Here is a 16,611-nt window from a genome sequence, read left to right as displayed (position 1 = left end):
TAGCGAAAACAGCTCTTCTCCAAACATGGCTCTATTTATTACAATGTCTTGTACACTTTTTTTTTACAGGTTAATTAACCAGCTGGGAACTGCTAAATTGTTTCAGTAGTGAGAACCAGTAGTGCAGGTAGCACAGTCCATGCCTCCTATGTGTCACAAACCTGATTTGCTGGAAATGGAGAAAGATAATTTCAAGGTAAAGTGCTCTGTAAAGAAAATTCAAACAGGATATTTTGCAAAATGAAAGAGAATATAATTCTACGTAACTTTCCAATATGCGTTCAGTACCATCTTTCTCTCTCTCTGTCCTCGCTGCTGGTTCTCACTATGGAAACAATGTAGCAGAAACCAGCTCCCCTCCTGCCAAGACTCCATTTACCACAATCTCTTGCATTGCTTCCTTACAGGCTAATTAGGCAGCTGCTACATTGGTTTAATAGTCAGAGCCAGCAGTGCAGGCATTATTAAGGGACTGACAGGTACTGCTTTGTCCTGAATTTATATTGGAAAGTTGCTAAGAATTACACTCTTTCAGTGGGAACTATTTTATTTTAACATTTTGCTTTGATTTCCTTTTAATACTGTTATATTTGAAGGCATCATCTGCGTTATTGTGGACCTAACTCACCTCTGTAGGTATCTCGTAGCTTGGCATATTGCATTATGGGAGATTGTGCCAATTTCTCTGCCCATGCTGGGAGGGGCAGGAGGCCTATGGCGTTAAAAGCTGAACTCTCACTGCGTCGCTGACACATTCTGTGGGTTAATGGGGACCTTCTTAAAGAGCAAGTAACGCCAGAAAATGGTGCATATCACTACAACCAGAATGTTGGAAAGTCTAAGTCACTGGGGGTTCCAAAATGTTAGGCACCCCCAAGTGACTTAAATCGCTTAAACCTTTTACCCCGGGCTGGTGCCCCTGTACGGAGAGAACAGCACCAGCCCGGGGTAGCAGCGATCGGCGTTTCACTGTACTGCGGCATGCGCCTGTCCCGGACAATAAGCAGCAGCGCGAATAGGGAACAAGGAAGCGCTCGTCAACAGTACCCCGGGCTGGTGCTGTTTTCTCCTAACAGGAGCACCAGCCCCGGGGTACAAGGTAAGCGATTTAAGTCACTTGGGGGTGCCTAACATTTTGGCACCTCCAAGTGAATTAGACTTTCCTTGTCCTTTAAAGGCCAGGGCCTGAGAAGCTGACGTGGCTGTACCCTGCAATTACATAACCTTAACCCTTGCTCTGCCCTTTTCCTCCCACGCCACCTTTACTTTACATTTCCTGTGGTCCCTAATATTCCGCCATACTTTTATTAGTGGGGCAATTAGTGGATGGGCTGATGCACAATGCAAAGAAGCATTATACCCACAGATCTGCCCTTCCGCTGCCCAAATAATACTAAATGTTTATCAGCTGGTCCCAAATGATCCCCTACTTTTATTTATTTTTATCTTCTCTTCACCAACCCCCCGCCCCCTGATTTCACTTTTTTTTTTATTTACCCTTTTCCCTTGCACCACAGGCTCAAATCCTCCCTAATATTCCCTGGCAATACTGTGGTACTATAAAAATACAAGAACACCATTTAAGTGTGTAGTAAATATTTATTATAAAATAGATATCATATTTATGTATTATAGATAAATTTATTTGAATTTAGGTTGGAAAGGACTCACTATTAAGTTTTAGTGTAGATGGAATGTTCCTATTTAGTAGTTGGTCCAGAGGAAGGCAAAAACCCCCATTTGAAGCCGGAGCCAATTTGCCTCAGGGGGAAAAATTCCTTCCTGACTCCCAAAGGGCAATCGGACAAGTCCCTGGATCAACTTCTGCCATTATGTCAATGTTCCTATAGATGTTCCTTTGTTAAAGAAATCTAATGTATGAGCAGCATTCTTAGTGGATTGTGGAGGGATCTGCTAGGGTGCTGTGAGGTGGTGAATGTATTGTTGGAGGAGATGATTTGAAGAAGCAACACCACTGGAGGTGCAGATGGAGCAAAGGATTAGGAGATGATTTTGCGTGGAGGAATTTAGGAGGGCTTAAAATGTGATGGAATGTGAAGGCAACAGCTATTAGTAAAAGTGTTGGAACTGGTTGCTCTTACACATATTCAAAAGGAGGCCCCTGTGTTAGTTGAAAAAAATGCCCAACTGGTGGCCTTGGAAAGAAGAAGATGCTGGTGGAGGTGCATTAGCATGATGGCTGAGCCTGCTGGTGTACTGGTTTAGTAAAATAAAGGAAAGAGGGTCCAACTGGTGGAGCTGTGGTGAAATATGAATGGCGCTAGCAGTGCTGTGGAAATGTATGGCGGATATACTGTAACTGCTGGAGCTGTGGTTGTTTGAAATGCAAATGTTGGTGGGTAAAATGGAGGCGCTGTTTGAGCTAAGGTAGCTGGAACTGCATATGCTGTCATGTATTAGTGGGTTGGTCTGCTGGAAGAGGGTCAGCAGAATAGTAAAGAGAGGCTGGTGGTAGAGCCAAAGATAAATGAAAAGACGGATGTTATTTACAAGCAAATGTTCCACTGATGAAGCTGCGGTCTTTACAAACAAGAATACCGCTGGTGGAACTGTGAATGCCGCTTTTCAATCTGTGGTAGTTTGACGCACAGAGGTTGGAGAAAGAGCCTGCAGGTTGAGGTGCAGTACTGTAAAGTAAAATATACCACTGGTGGAAGAGTGACAATGTAGCTGTGGTAAATGCAATAGGCAATGCAGATGGAGCTGTAGATGCAGGTGGTGTTGTGGCATGACAAAGTCTGTGGGAGAGGAGCAGTAGAAGGAGAAGAGACTGGTGGTGGAGCCAAAGTTGCATGAAAAGTAGAAGCCATGGGTGGAATTCAGATGGAGGTGCGGACGCTGCTGGTGGAGCTGTAATATAAAATAAAAATCAGTCAGTAATGTATCATTATGAATTCTCCTTTGCACAGGACTGGCTGACAGTACAATGGGTGCAAAAGACTCTATTTATAGAATAATGTCTATTTCTAAGTCTTTATATTTTGTTTGATTAATGGAGACGGTACCTTTCTCTGTCGGTGTTTCTTTCTCCTAGGATGTTGTTGCGGAGACTCATCCCGGGCTTTAGATGTTATTGGCCACAGGATCAACAACAAGGAAAGCCCTCCAGTGCCATTTGCTGAGCCGCTTTTTCTTCTGCCAAGGTCTTGTGTGCGCAGAAGTAACAAGTGCGACGCAGCTGTTTCCTGGCCCAGAGAGCTGCTTCCTTCACTCCTGTATAGAAAATAAAGCCACAGTAAGGAAACAGCCACAATTACATTCCTGCTTTTGTTGAAATGCTTGGAAATAATATAGGAGTATACTTTAATATAAACATGTCATGTCCCACAGACAAATTCCTTCCCAAAGAGCAGTTCCTGGAGGGAATAAAGCAAATGGGCCCGGGTTCTATCCAAACCCACTATATAAGCTGCAGTGATTTCCCGCCCTCTAAACTGAGTCTATTCATTTGCCGAAGAGACATCCAACTCTGCAGCTAGCCCCAGGCCGGCCCATAGCCCCACACCCCTGCAGTTAAGCTCATTGGCAAAAAAGGTTTTCTGTTTCAACCCAAACTTGTGGTGTGATGGCAGCAGTATGATCGGCCATATTACTCACTTGGGTCCCTTGAGAGGGTAACTGCAACCAACTAGTACTTGAGATTTAAAGCTATGGAATAAAGCTTCAAAAATGAAAACTGAAGACCAACTGTAAATTGCTTTAGAATCCCATTGTCACCATTGTACTGAAATGTAATATTAAGGTGATGTAGCCCTTAAAATATGTTCATTATCCCTAGCGCCACTATAACAAGCCCAACAGCTTCTCAGTTTAATGTTCCTGATGGTGCAGTTGTACCAGATACAATGGATCCCCTCACCTTTCTTGGCCGGCCACTTCTTCAGAGCCTGAAGATGTTCTCGAATCTCAGCCCTGACGATCTTCTTAGGCGGCAGTCCAGCGATGAAGGGGTGCTGCAGGAGCTCCTCAGCGCTCCATCGCTCCGCAGGATCCTTCTTCAGGCAGGAGTCCAAGAAGGACACGAATTGTTGTGACCTGTAAAGAAAGGAAAAAGAGCTTTTAGCTTTATCTGGTGAATACAGAGCCCATTTCATTCAGTTCAGCTCTGAGTTGTGGGAACATCTAGTGACATGAGCTGGGAAGGACTCACCAGGTCTCTGCCCGAAGCTTCGGTGGTTGGTTGTTGATTATTAAGTGCTCCACCCGGCGTTGGTCGTAGTATGCTGAAAGTTAGAAACACATATATCAGAACAATGAAACATGTCTATATGCTATTTATTTAATATTTTGAGCAGCAGATGTTCCGTATCAGAATGGGAAGTATTGGGGCTTATTCAGTATTTTTAGCAGGAAAAAAAAACTTTTTCTATAAATTAATAAGGTTCCCACCAACAATACTCCTGTATGTAGAGTTGTAATTTACTTACGTGGTTCTCCCTCGGCCATTTCGATGGCGGTTATCCCCAGCGACCAGATGTCACACTGGAAAAGAGACACCAAAGAGCGTTAGAAGGAGAGAACTGGGTTAGTGGGTGATTCAGTTGTTACTGGGGTGGTTCTTCCATCAGTGCCTGCATACAATGAATGGAAAATACAGAACCAATTAAAACTCGCCCACTTAGCACTGATGGAAGAAATGGCCCCAATGGCTTCGTGTTTAGCTCTCCTGTAACCTGAACTGCCGCTAACTGAATGTAGCACCCATTTGTGCAGAGAGGAGGGGAGAGGCTGAAGGAAAGTGCCATCGACTCCTCCCACTGCTTCTATCTCCCATTAACATTGATAGGTAAATGCACCCTGTTGTGCCAAGTATTATAAGTGCAACTCACTTTGGTGTCGTACGACGGGTCCTTGCCGTTCCACCTTATGGCCTCGGGTGCCATCCAGTGTGGAGTCCCTTCAGGCTCGTGGCACAGTCCAGTCTTTGGGTCCAGGTCCCTGCAGAGTCCAAAGTCGACTGAAATAACAGATTATATTTATGAATGGAAACAGACTTTTTAAATGCAATACAATAAAAACCTGAATTATGAAACCCTCTGACTCCATATTCACAGAAGCTTCCCGCCATCCATTCATCTTATAACTGTAAGTTCTACTCACTCAGCTTCACTCTCCCCTCCTTCGTCAGCATGATGTTCGGGCCCTTGATGTCCCTATGTACGGCCCGGTGCTGGTGGATGTGGTGGAGCCCCTGGGGGGATAGAGATGTAGGTTATAAGAATATAACAGATATGAATTTCAATATTCCCGACAAAGAGTGTAATACATTTTAGCATAATGATGATGTACAAAAAAGTCAATATATATTTTTTTAATGCAGAATCATAGATGAGTCCTTAAGGGGTTATTCTGGCCTTACCTTTAATACTTCCCTGCAGATGTAACCAATCCAGGGCTCCTTCAGGGCTTTGCTGTTGGTGTTGATGAGTTCCTGGAGGGAGCCCCCCTCACAGAACTCAAGAACAACCTGCAATAGAAAGAAATGGTGTCAGGCCAGGGATTATATCTCCTCCAATGGAGATCTCTTTGGCACAAGAGGGAGGAACAAGATACAGCAAATAATTCCTTACTTCCAGGAGCTCCAATGAGTTCTCCTGCAGTGGAGCCTGGTAATAGGCTCCGTGGTAAGAGGCGACGTTCTTGTGGCCGCCGAACTGCTGGAGGAACTTCAGCTCCCTGCGAACTGACGTCTCATCCTGGGGTGGAATAATAAAAAAACCCTTTAGCTCCCATAGGCAACCCCACCAATAGGAATTATTATGGAGAATGGAACTAGAAAGATTCCCTACCCAGGTGATGTTCGCCATCTTCACGGCCACCACTCCTCTGCGATGGTGGAGACCCTGTAACACAGACAAAAAGGTTTCACTTACATTCAAGAAATGGCCCCATGTGGCCCCAAAACAGCAATCTGATATGTCAGCTTGTGTGTTCTTTAGGCCCAGGGCAGGGGCAGAGACAGCACTTTCACCCCTCTAGGAATTTGCTGGGGTCCTTACCTTATAAACGGCTGCAGCGCCGCCCCGTCCGAGGAGCACACCCGTGGTCAGCCGACCATCAGGAGGCTGGAAAATAGAATAAAAGGGGGATTTTATTGATAACATAATATTCCCCGGTGGTACAAAACCTGCAGCCCCTACAGCAGTAGCAGTGAGTGGGGCACAGTTTTACCCTCTTTTCTACTCACCTTATAAATCTCGGAGAGGGGTCTTGATCCTGCCTCTCGCTGAGGGAAAGAGAAAGATTCTGTTACATTCTATACTCTGTACATCCAGACCCTTCATTCAAATGAAACCGTAGCAGCTCCCTTACCTTCCTCCAGGGGGCGCAGGATGGCATTGCGCCACGGTCTTCTTGCTCTTAAAAGAGCAGTTGGGTATAAAATAGAGATATCAGCAGACGTCTATGGAAGATGTTATTTCCTAAGAAGCGTCAAAAATGAGTTATAAACTCGCTGAATATCTCTAAAAAAAAAATCACAAAAAATCTCGCCAAAAATGCCTTGAAATCACTCGGATTTGCTCGGAATCGCTCAGAATCGCTCGTAATTTTCACTTTATGGGGAGAGGGAAAAAAGAGATTGTGAGCTCATATGCACTGGGCCTCTCTGCTACACACATCAGGATACACTGCCTTATATAAGTACTCACACCCTTGACCAGTTCTCCCATTTTACAAACAGACCCTAAATGGCATCCTAAACATAAATCTGTGCAATAACAGCATATAAGGTGAAGTTCCCCTTGAAATGAGAGTGAAACAGGTTGCAGCATTGCCCTGTATTTGGCACCATCCCTTCTTTCTATTATAACATGAGGCCCAGTCCCTGCCGATGAGGAGCAGCCTCACAGCAGCTCGATATCCCCACCATACTTTATTGGTCACAAACAACTGAGCGCCATAGATTGGAGATCTGACAGGGAAGCAGGGAGCCGTAGTTCAGTAACAGCTGGGGGGCCACAGGTTGGGGAACTGACACTGTTATACTCCAATGCGCTCCTGTCATGCCTGGCATTATACATGGCACCCAGCTGTAAGGAGCGGCTGATGGGGCAGATGCAGCCCAGTAACTGCTGAAATATCTGTGCCATCTTGTACTGACCCCCCTACTTGTGTTTCTTAGTTCAGAAGGGGAGCTGCAAAGGCTATCTGGGCATGCTGGGAGCTGTAGGTTTGTGTAACATATATATATATATATACTGTATCTATGGAGGTGCTAACTACCTCTGGGCAGAGCAGAATTCTTAGGAACAAATGGCCGTGCCTATAAACTGATGCCGGATAGTGAGGGGACCTGCGGATCGGATCCCATCTAAATCTCACCCATCTGTAAAAGGAATCAGATCATTTGACCTTTGAAATCCCCCTGGCTCTGCATTCTGTAGCTTTTAGGGATTCCCATAAAAATGGGCACAGTTGAAGCAGGAAAGAGATTCCTTTCCCAGAATGCAGTTTGGCCTGACAAACTCCCAGCATGCACAGCTGGCCTTTGGGTATGTGACAATAGTGATTGGCTGGGGGCCTCCTGATGTTAGAGATCATGGCTACATAACATGAAGCGCTCAGCTGTTACTAGAACTCCCACAATCCCTTGCTCCAGCCCATGTGATGCCATCATTACTAGCAAGAGATACTGAAAGTCTGAGTGTTAAACAGAATGTACCAATACATGGGCCGGGGGGTATCAATAATGGCAGCTCTCAAATAGAGGGGATCCCATAGAAAAATAGGAGGGGAGTACAGTTGTGCATAATTTTTTGGATTTTTTGAAAATGAGCTTGTGACTAATTGCCAGGGCTATAATAATGGTGATTTTGCTTAGTGGTATATTTAACATGCAGCGACTTGTACATTTCTGTGTGAAATTAGTTGCGACTGTGGTTTTTAAAAATCATGGTGACTAGTTTCCCCGTGTGTCTTTGCCCTTAAGCTCTGAATTAGTGCAAGTTCAGATGCATCAGGTTGCAGCAGGGCGGGGAGGCAGCAGCTGAGGCATGGGAATGGCTGGCAGCCAATCAACTGGCGACTGTTATTACTATCAAGGAGTCCAGGTATTTCATTTTTTTCATCTGACACCTAGATAGAATAATGCTTTAAGTGCTGGTCAGCTCTGTGCAACGTGCCAAAGGGCTTGTCATGTCAGTGAGTTCAAAGGAACCGAAACTGAGTGAGTATTTCAGTAAAGCGGGGGGGAAGTAGTAATGTTTAAGGCTTTTCAACCCACATGTAACATCCGTTGGAATGGAGACATGGTGTATAGCTAGTTTGTGCTTTATTTACATTTATTTAATATGCCTTGCTATGTAAGAAAGATCTATAGGCAGCGTATTATAGCTCATTGGTATAGACCTATGAGAAATAGAGCTGCCACTGCCCAGTGTAGATCCCTTTCTGCAGGCAGTATTGCAGCAGCCACACAGACTTAGCCCTTCAGTGTGGCCTGGAGTCCCCAGAATGATAAGAGATTGCATTACTTGGCTATATGAATTGTGTAGGCCGCTTACATGCAGACAGGTTACACACTGATGACCTATGTCCCATCTCCTGTTAGTGCTACAGATCAAGCATGGCGGTTAATGATCTCCTATCTGGATAAATACGAGTCAAAGAACACAATGTATCATCACTGTATCATAAATAAACTGCTGTCTCACGGAGTCCCTCTGCCCAACTGGTTAATAAACCGTTACAAGGTATGTATCCTATTGCTTTATACTGCGGGGTAGCAGCCTCCCACACCGGCCCAGTCCCTCCCAGTCCCTGTCAGTCACTTCCTCCATACTAAAGCTCTAGCGGTTGTTTCTCCGGCTGTAACGTTCTGCAAATGCGTGTCCAATTTCAGGCTATGGATGCAGCAGAACTGCTCCGGCTTTACCTCAAGTATGACCTGCTGGAAGAGGCTGCAGAGCTGGTGTTAGAATATGTAGACGCACTTCTAGGCAAAGGCCACCAGTATTTTGGAATACAGGTAAGTGCCTCCCTGTTACATAAAGACGCTCATACAGAAGCCATCACTGAATATTTGCATGATGCGTTTGTGTTCTGTGCCACAGAATATGGATTTATACTTGAGCCCCAGAGACATTCCTCATTCAGCTAGGCTAGGGGACATTGCTGGGTTAGCATGGCTGCCATGTAACCCTGGGGAGCTGAGTTCATTTCTACCCTGGGCACTCTCTGTATGGAGTTTGTGTTCTTTGTTTCCATGGGTTTCATCCAGATTGGACTGGGAGTCCCACTTGAGCAGGCTAGCACTGTACAAAGAATAATATTAGTAAATATCATGACGTTGTGACATTTCTATTTTTCTCAGGCTCCTCTCTCTGCAACGTCTCAGTTGGTCTGGTTCCCTTATTCAGCTATTGACCATCTCCGACTGGCTCTGGGCGAGAATGAAAATAACCAACACAATCAGGCCGTAAGTTCCCTGCTTCCCTCCCTGTTTCATATAAATCTTTTCAAAATTTACTTCACCCATGAATTTGACAGCAGCAACCAAAATATTCTCTCTCCTTTTTTCCCTGCAGATTCTGGGCAAACTCCAGAGGAAAATGGATGAATATTTCCAGAAGCTGAAGAAAGCCACCGACGACTACAAAAAATTAGTGCAGAAGCCGGTACGGGCGTAAAGTTGCGCAGTGATGGCTCTGAGGAACCGATGGAAACCAGGCACCATGTTTATAATTCAGTGTAGAATTCATAATAATGTCATTAGTTTTCTGTTTTGTAAAAATAAACTATTTTGTATGATGTTCCTATGTCTGTCTGTCTGTGGGCCATTTCCTAATCAGCCCCAAACCCCCTGCCACATGTCCTACTGAATATATAGATTCATACACTGTGTTTGCTGTTGGTATTTGCCTCTTTTTCCTGCTCAGATCCACTGATATCTGTAATATGCTTTCTGCTTTATTCTTTCATAGTCTGCCCAACATACTGTACAAGAGCTGGGTAGCTTTCAGGAGGGTGACTGAATCAAGGGCCCCATGGTGGGGCAGGGCCCAAGAGACAGATTAGAGGAGAGTTGGATTTTGGGTGGATCATGGGAGGTTTTTGGCATAATGAGGGTGGATCTGGGTGTTAGTGGTTGTCTCCATTATGCAGTGGGAGTCAGAATCCTTTAGGATCTGGCTGTAGTTCAGTTGAACGCATGTCATGTGATTTTAAATCTCTAGATACCTGAATATGATCATCCTTGTTCACAGATGATACTTTTTTGTTATCTAAAGTTTAGATAAGGTTTCCGTTGCTTTTGTCTCCGCACTCACTGCTGGTCCTGACTATGGAAACAATGTAGCGAAAACACTCCAAACATGGCTCTATTTATTGCAATGTCTTGTACACTTTTTTTTTACAGGTTAATTAACCAGCTGGGAACTGCTAAATTGTTTCAGTAGTGAGAACCAGCAGTGCAGGTAGCACAGTCCATGCCTCCTATGTGTCACAAACCTGATTTGCTGGAAATGGAGAAAGATAATTTCAAGGTAAAGTGCTCTGTAAAGAAAATTCAAACAGGATATTTTGCAAAATGAAAGAGAATATAATTCTAAGTAACTTTCCAATATGCGTTCAGTACCATCTTTCTCTCTCTCTGTCCTCGCTGCTGGTTCTCACTATGGAAACAATGTAGCAGAAACCAGCTCCCCTCCTGCCAAGACTCCATTTACCACAATCTCTTGCATTGCTTCCTTACAGGCTAATTAGGCAGCTGCTACATTGGTTTAATAGTCAGAGCCAGCAGTGCAGGCATTATTAAGGGACTGACAGGTACTGCTTTGTCCTGAATTTATATTGGAAAGTTGCTAAGAATTACACTCTTTCAGTGGGAACTATTTTATTTTAACATTTTGCTTTGATTTCCTTTTAATACTGTTATATTTGAAGGCATCATCTGCGTTATTGTGGACCTAACTCACCTCTGTAGGTATCTCGTAGCTTGGCATATTGCATTATGGGAGATTGTGCCGATTTCTCTGCCCATGCTGGGGGGGGGCAGGAGGCCAATGGCGCTAGAAGCTGAACTCTCACTGCGTCGCTGACACCTTCTGTGGGTTAATGGGGCCCTTCTTAAAGAGCAAGTAACGCCAGAAAATGGTGCATATCACTACAACCAGAATGTTGGAAAGTCTAAGTCACTTGGGGGTTCCAAAATGTTAGGCACCCCCAAGTGACTTAAATCGCTTACCTTTTACCCCGGGCTGGTGCCCCTGTACGGAGAGAACAGCACCAGCCCGGGGTAGCAGCGATCGGCGTTTCACTGTACTGCGCATGCGCCTGTCCCGGACAATAAGCAGCAGCGCGAATAGGGAACAAGGAAGCGCTCGTAACAGGTACCCCGGGCTGGTGCTGTTTTCTCCTAACAGGAGCACCAGCCCCGGGGTACAAGGTAAGCGATTTAAGTCACTTGGGGGTGCCTAACATTTTGGCACCTCCAAGTGAATTAGACTTTCCTTGTCCTTTAAAGGCCAGGGCCTGAGAAGCTGACGTGGCTGTACCCTGCAATTACATAACCTTAACCCTTGCTCTGCCCTTTTCCTCCCACGCCACCTTTACTTTACATTTCCTGTGGTCCCTAATATTCCGCCATACTTTTATTAGTGGGGCAATTAGTGGATGGGCTGATGCACAATGCAAAGAAGCATTATACCCACAGATCTGCCCTTCCGCTGCCCAAATAATACTAAATGTTTATCAGCTGGTCCCAAATGATCCCCTACTTTTATTTATTTTTATCTTCTCTTCACCAACCCCCCGCCCCCTGATTTCACTTTTTTTTTTATTTACCCTTTTCCCTTGCACCACAGGCTCAAATCCTCCCTAATATTCCCTGGCAATACTATGGTACTATAAAAATACAAGAACACCATTTAAGTGTGTAGTAAAATATTTATTTATAAAATAGATATCATATTTATGTATTATAGATAAATTTATTTGAATTTAGGTTGGAAAGGACTCACTATTAAGTTTTAGTGTAGATGGAATGTTCCTATTTAGTAGTTGGTCCAGAGGAAGGCAAAAACCCCCATTTGAAGCCGGAGCCAATTTGCCTCAGGGGGAAAAATTCCTTCCTGACTCCCAAAGGGCAATCGGACAAGTCCCTGGATCAACTTCTGCCATTATGTCAATGTTCCTATAGATGTTCCTTTGTTAAAGAAATCTAATGTAGGAGCAGCATTCTTAGTGGATTGTGGAGGGATCTGCTAGGGTGCTGTGAGGTGGTGAATGTATTGTTGGAGGAGATGATTTGAAGAAGCAACACCACTGGAGGTGCAGATGGAGCAAAGGATTAGGAGATGATTTTGCGTGGAGGAATTTAGGAGGGCTTAAAATGTGATGGAATGTGAAGGCAACAGCTATTAGTAAAAGTGTTGGAACTGGTTGCTCTTACACATATTCAAAAGGAGGCCCCTGTGTTAGTTGAAAAAAATGCCCAACTGGTGGCCTTGGAAAGAAGAAGATGCTGGTGGAGGTGCATTAGCATGATGGCTGAGCCTGCTGGTGTACTGGTTTAGTAAAATAAAGGAAAGAGGGTCCAACTGGTGGAGCTGTGGTGAAATATGAATGGCGCTAGCAGTGCTGTGGAAATGTATGGCGGATATACTGTAACTGCTGGAGCTGTGGTTGTTTGAAATGCAAATGTTGGTGGGTAAATGGAGGCGCTGTTTGAGCTAAGGTAGCTGGAACTGCATATGCTGTCATGTATTAGTGGGTTGGTCTGCTGGAAGAGGGTCAGCAGAATAGTAAAGAGAGGCTGGTGGTAGAGCCAAAGATAAATGAAAAGACGGATGTTATTTACAAGCAAATGTTCCACTGATGAAGCTGCGGTCTTTACAAACAAGAATACCGCTGGTGGAACTGTGAATGCCGCTTTTCAATCTGTGGTAGTTTGACGCACAGAGGTTGGAGAAAGAGCCTGCAGGTTGAGGTGCAGTACTGTAAAGTAAAATATACCACTGGTGGAAGAGTGACAATGTAGCTGTGGTAAATGCAATAGGCAATGCAGATGGAGCTGTAGATGCAGGTGGTGTTGTGGCATGACAAAGTCTGTGGGAGAGGAGCAGTAGAAGGAGAAGAGACTGGTGGTGGAGCCAAAGTTGCATGAAAAGTAGAAGCCATGGGTGGAATTCAGATGGAGGTGCGGACGCTGCTGGTGGAGCTGTAATATAAAATAAAAATCAGTCAGTAATGTATCATTATGAATTCTCCTTTGCACAGGACTGGCTGACAGTACAATGGGTGCAAAAGACTCTATTTATAGAATAATGTCTATTTCTAAGTCTTTATATTTTGTTTGATTTAATGGAGACGGTACCTTTCTCTGTCGGTGTTTCTTTCTCCTAGGATGTTGTTGCGGAGACTCATCCCGGGCTTTAGATGTTATTGGCCACAGGATCAACAACAAGGAAAGCCCTCCAGTGCCATTTGCTGAGCCGCTTTTTCTTCTGCCAAGGTCTTGTGTGCGCAGAAGTAACAAGTGCGACGCAGCTGTTTCCTGGCCCAGAGAGCTGCTTCCTTCACTCCTGTATAGAAAATAAAGCCACAGTAAGGAAACAGCCACAATTACATTCCTGCTTTTGTTGAAATGCTTGGAAATAATATAGGAGTATACTTTAATATAAACATGTCATGTCCCACAGACAAATTCCTTCCCAAAGAGCAGTTCCTGGAGGGAATAAAGCAAATGGGCCCAGGTTCTATCCAAACCCACTATATAAGCTGCAGTGATTTCCCGCCCTCTAAACTGAGTCTATTCATTTGCCGAAGAGACATCCAACTCTGCAGCTAGCCCCAGGCCGGCCCATAGCCCCACACCCCTGCAGTTAAGCTCATTGGCAAAAAAGGTTTTCTGTTTCAACCCAAACTTGTGGTGTGATGGCAGCAGTATGATCGGCCATATTACTCACTTGGGTCCCTTGAGAGGGTAACTGCAACCAACTAGTACTTGAGATTTAAAGCTATGGAATAAAGCTTCAAAAATGAAAACTGAAGACCAACTGTAAATTGCTTTAGAATCCCATTGTCACCATTGTACTGAAATGTAATATTAAGGTGATGTAGCCCTTAAAATATGTTCATTATCCCTAGCGCCACTATAACAAGCCCAACAGCTTCTCAGTTTAATGTTCCTGATGGTGCAGTTGTACCAGATACAATGGATCCCCTCACCTTTCTTGGCCGGCCACTTCTTCAGAGCCTGAAGATGTTCTCGAATCTCAGCCCTGACGATCTTCTTAGGCGGCAGTCCAGCGATGAAGGGGTGCTGCAGGAGCTCCTCAGCGCTCCATCGCTCCGCAGGATCCTTCTTCAGGCAGGAGTCCAAGAAGGACACGAATTGTTGTGACCTGTAAAGAAAGGAAAAAGAGCTTTTAGCTTTATCTGGTGAATACAGAGCCCATTTCATTCAGTTCAGCTCTGAGTTGTGGGAACATCTAGTGACATGAGCTGGGAAGGACTCACCAGGTCTCTGCCCGAAGCTTCGGTGGTTGGTTGTTGATTATTAAGTTCTCCACCCGGCGTTGGTCGTAGTATGCTGAAAGTTAGAAACACATATATCAGAACAATGAAACATGTCTATATGCTATTTATTTAATATTTTGAGCAGCAGATGTTCCGTATCAGAATGGGAAGTATTGGGGCTTATTCACTATTTTTAGCAGGAAAAAAAAAACTTTTTCTATAAATTAATAAGGTTCCCACCAACAATACTCCTGTATGTAGAGTTGTAATTTACTTACGTGGTTCTCCCTCGGCCATTTCGATGGCGGTTATCCCCAGCGACCAGATGTCACACTGGAAAAGAGACACCAAAGAGCGTTAGAAGGAGAGAACTGGGTTAGTGGGTGATTCAGTTGTTACTGGGGTGGTTCTTCCATCAGTGCCTGCATACAATGAATGGAAAATACAGAACCAATTAAAACTCGCCCACTTAGCACTGATGGAAGAAATGGCCCCAATGGCTTCGTGTTTAGCTCTCCTGTAACCTGAACTGCCGCTAACTGAATGTAGCACCCATTTGTGCAGAGAGGAGGGGAGAGGCTGAAGGAAAGTGCCATCGACTCCTCCCACTGCTTCTATCTCCCATTAACATTGATAGGTAAATGCACCCTGTTGTGCCAAGTATTATAAGTGCAACTCACTTTGGTGTCGTACGACGGGTCCTTGCCGTTCCACCTTATGGCCTCGGGTGCCATCCAGTGTGGAGTCCCTTCAGGCTCGTGGCACAGTCCAGTCTTTGGGTCCAGGTCCCTGCAGAGTCCAAAGTCGACTGAAATAACAGATTATATTTATGAATGGAAACAGACTTTTTAAATGCAATACAATAAAAACCTGAATTATGAAACCCTCTGACTCCATATTCACAGAAGCTTCCCGCCATCCATTCATCTTATAACTGTAAGTTCTACTCACTCAGCTTCACTCTCCCCTCCTTCGTCAGCATGATGTTCGGGCCCTTGATGTCCCTATGTACGGCCCGGTGCTGGTGGATGTGGTGGAGCCCCTGGGGGGATAGAGATGTAGGTTATAAGAATATAACAGATATGAATTTCAATATTCCCGACAAAGAGTGTAACACATTTTAGCATAATGATGATGTACAAAAAAGTCAATATATATTTTTTTAATGCAGAATCATAGATGAGTCCTTAAGGGGTTATTCTGGCCTTACCTTTAATACTTCCCTGCAGATGTAACCAATCCAGGGCTCCTTCAGGGATTTGCTGTTGGTGTTGATGAGTTCCTGGAGGGAGCCCCCCTCACAGAACTCAAGAACAACCTGCATTAGAAAGAAATGGTGTCAGGCCGGGGATTATATCTCCTCCAATGGAGATCTCTTTGGCACAAGAGGGAGGAACAAGATACAGCAAATAATTCCTTACTTCCAGGAGCTCCAATGAGTTCTCCTCCAGTGGAGCCTGGTAATAGGCTCCGTGGTAAGAGGCGACGTTCTTGTGGCCGCCGAACTGCTGGAGGAACTTCAGCTCCCTGCGAACTGACGTCTCATCCTGGGGTGGAATAATAAAAAAACCCTTTAGCTCCCATAGGCAACCCCACCAATAGGAATTATTATGGAGAATGGAACTAGAAAGACTCCCTACCCAGGTGATGTTCGCCATCTTCACGGCCACCACTCCTCTGCGATGGTGGAGACCCTGTAACACAGACAAAAAGGTTTCACTTACATTCAAGAAATGGCCCCATGTGGCCCCAAAACAGCAATCTGATATGTCAGCTTGTGTGTTCTTTAGGCCCAGGGCAGGGGCAGAGACAGCACTTTCACCCCTCTAGGAATTTGCTGGGGTCCTTACCTTATAAACGGCTGCAGCGCCGCCCCGTCCGAGGAGCACACCCGTGGTCAGCCGACCATCAGGAGGCTGGAAAATAGAATAAAAGGGGGATTTTATTGATAACATAATATTCCCCGGTGGTACAAAACCTGCAGCCCCTACAGCAGTAGCAGTGAGTGGGGCACAGTTTTACCCTCTTTTCTACTCACCTTATAAATCTCGGAGAGGGGTCTTGATCCTGCCTCTCGCTGAGGGAAAAGAGAAAGATTCTGTTACATTCTATACTCTGTACATCCAGACC

The 16,611-nt window shown here is 44.8% G+C and overlaps 2 protein-coding genes and 1 long non-coding RNA gene across 5 annotated transcripts; 1 reads left to right on the top strand and 2 right to left on the bottom strand.

Annotated features, from left to right (window-relative positions):
• Nucleotides 1–2,369: 2,369 nt before the first annotated feature.
• LOC101732127 lies at nucleotides 2,370–5,265 on the bottom strand. Of its 2 annotated transcripts, none has more exons than XR_004223214.1 (3): nucleotides 3,881–5,265; nucleotides 3,027–3,234; nucleotides 2,370–2,871 (listed from the first exon to the last, which is right to left on the bottom strand). It is a non-coding gene; the product is annotated as an uncharacterized LOC101732127 (long non-coding RNA). The 2 variants fall into 2 exon arrangements; XR_004223213.1 differs by having other exon boundaries at nucleotides 3,027–4,056; nucleotides 4,172–5,265.
• Nucleotides 5,266–8,010: 2,745 nt separating this feature from the next.
• Nucleotides 8,011–9,775, top strand: LOC100498194 (nuclear pore complex protein Nup160). Its single transcript, XM_031904073.1, has 5 exons — nucleotides 8,011–8,072; nucleotides 8,573–8,714; nucleotides 8,864–8,989; nucleotides 9,335–9,439; nucleotides 9,549–9,775. Exons 2-5 carry the CDS (start codon nucleotides 8,598–8,600, stop codon nucleotides 9,648–9,650), a joined length of 450 nt encoding a protein of 149 aa, XP_031759933.1. The 5' UTR covers nucleotides 8,011–8,072; nucleotides 8,573–8,597; the 3' UTR covers nucleotides 9,651–9,775.
• A 2,089-nt stretch (nucleotides 9,776–11,864) lies between these two features.
• LOC101735220 (serine/threonine-protein kinase 3-like) lies at nucleotides 11,865–16,107 on the bottom strand. 2 transcript variants are annotated; one of them, XR_208729.4, is made up of 5 exons: nucleotides 14,760–16,106; nucleotides 14,482–14,554; nucleotides 14,191–14,366; nucleotides 13,337–13,544; nucleotides 11,867–13,180 (listed from the first exon to the last, which is right to left on the bottom strand). XR_208729.4 is itself a non-coding variant. In XM_004915408.4 (4 exons), exons 1-4 carry the CDS (start codon nucleotides 14,776–14,778, stop codon nucleotides 13,417–13,419), a joined length of 396 nt encoding a protein of 131 aa, XP_004915465.2. In that variant the 5' UTR covers nucleotides 14,779–16,107; the 3' UTR covers nucleotides 11,865–13,416. The 2 variants fall into 2 exon arrangements, 1 of the variants encoding a protein (XP_004915465.2); XM_004915408.4 differs by having other exon boundaries at nucleotides 11,865–13,544; nucleotides 14,760–16,107.
• Nucleotides 16,108–16,611: the final 504 nt, after the last annotated feature.

This window comes from Xenopus tropicalis, chromosome 6 (assembly GCF_000004195.4).
Source record: "Xenopus tropicalis strain Nigerian chromosome 6, UCB_Xtro_10.0, whole genome shotgun sequence".
In the NCBI taxonomy this organism is placed as follows: Eukaryota; Metazoa; Chordata; class Amphibia; order Anura; family Pipidae; genus Xenopus; species Xenopus tropicalis.
Note: the sequence above shows the minus strand (reverse complement) of the source record. Positions and strands in the feature narration are given on the sequence as shown.

Bases quoted from the DNA above. Each gene is read 5' to 3' on its own strand.
- LOC100498194 (XM_031904073.1), top strand. From the start codon at position 8,598: ATGATCTCCTATCTGGATAAATACGAGTCAAAGAACACAATGTATCAT. The intron at 8,990-9,334 runs GTAAGTGCCTCC...TATTTTTCTCAG, and splicing joins ACCAGTATTTTGGAATACAG to GCTCCTCTCTCTGCAACGTC. The intron at 9,440-9,548 runs GTAAGTTCCCTG...TTTTCCCTGCAG, and splicing joins ATAACCAACACAATCAGGCC to ATTCTGGGCAAACTCCAGAG.
- LOC101735220 (XM_004915408.4), bottom strand. The intron at 14,367-14,481 runs GTGAGTCCTTCC...CTTTCTTTACAG, and splicing joins AAGCTTCGGGCAGAGACCTG to GTCACAACAATTCGTGTCCT. The intron at 13,545-14,190 runs GTGAGGGGATCC...TTTTCTATACAG, and splicing joins GAAGTGGCCGGCCAAGAAAG to GAGTGAAGGAAGCAGCTCTC.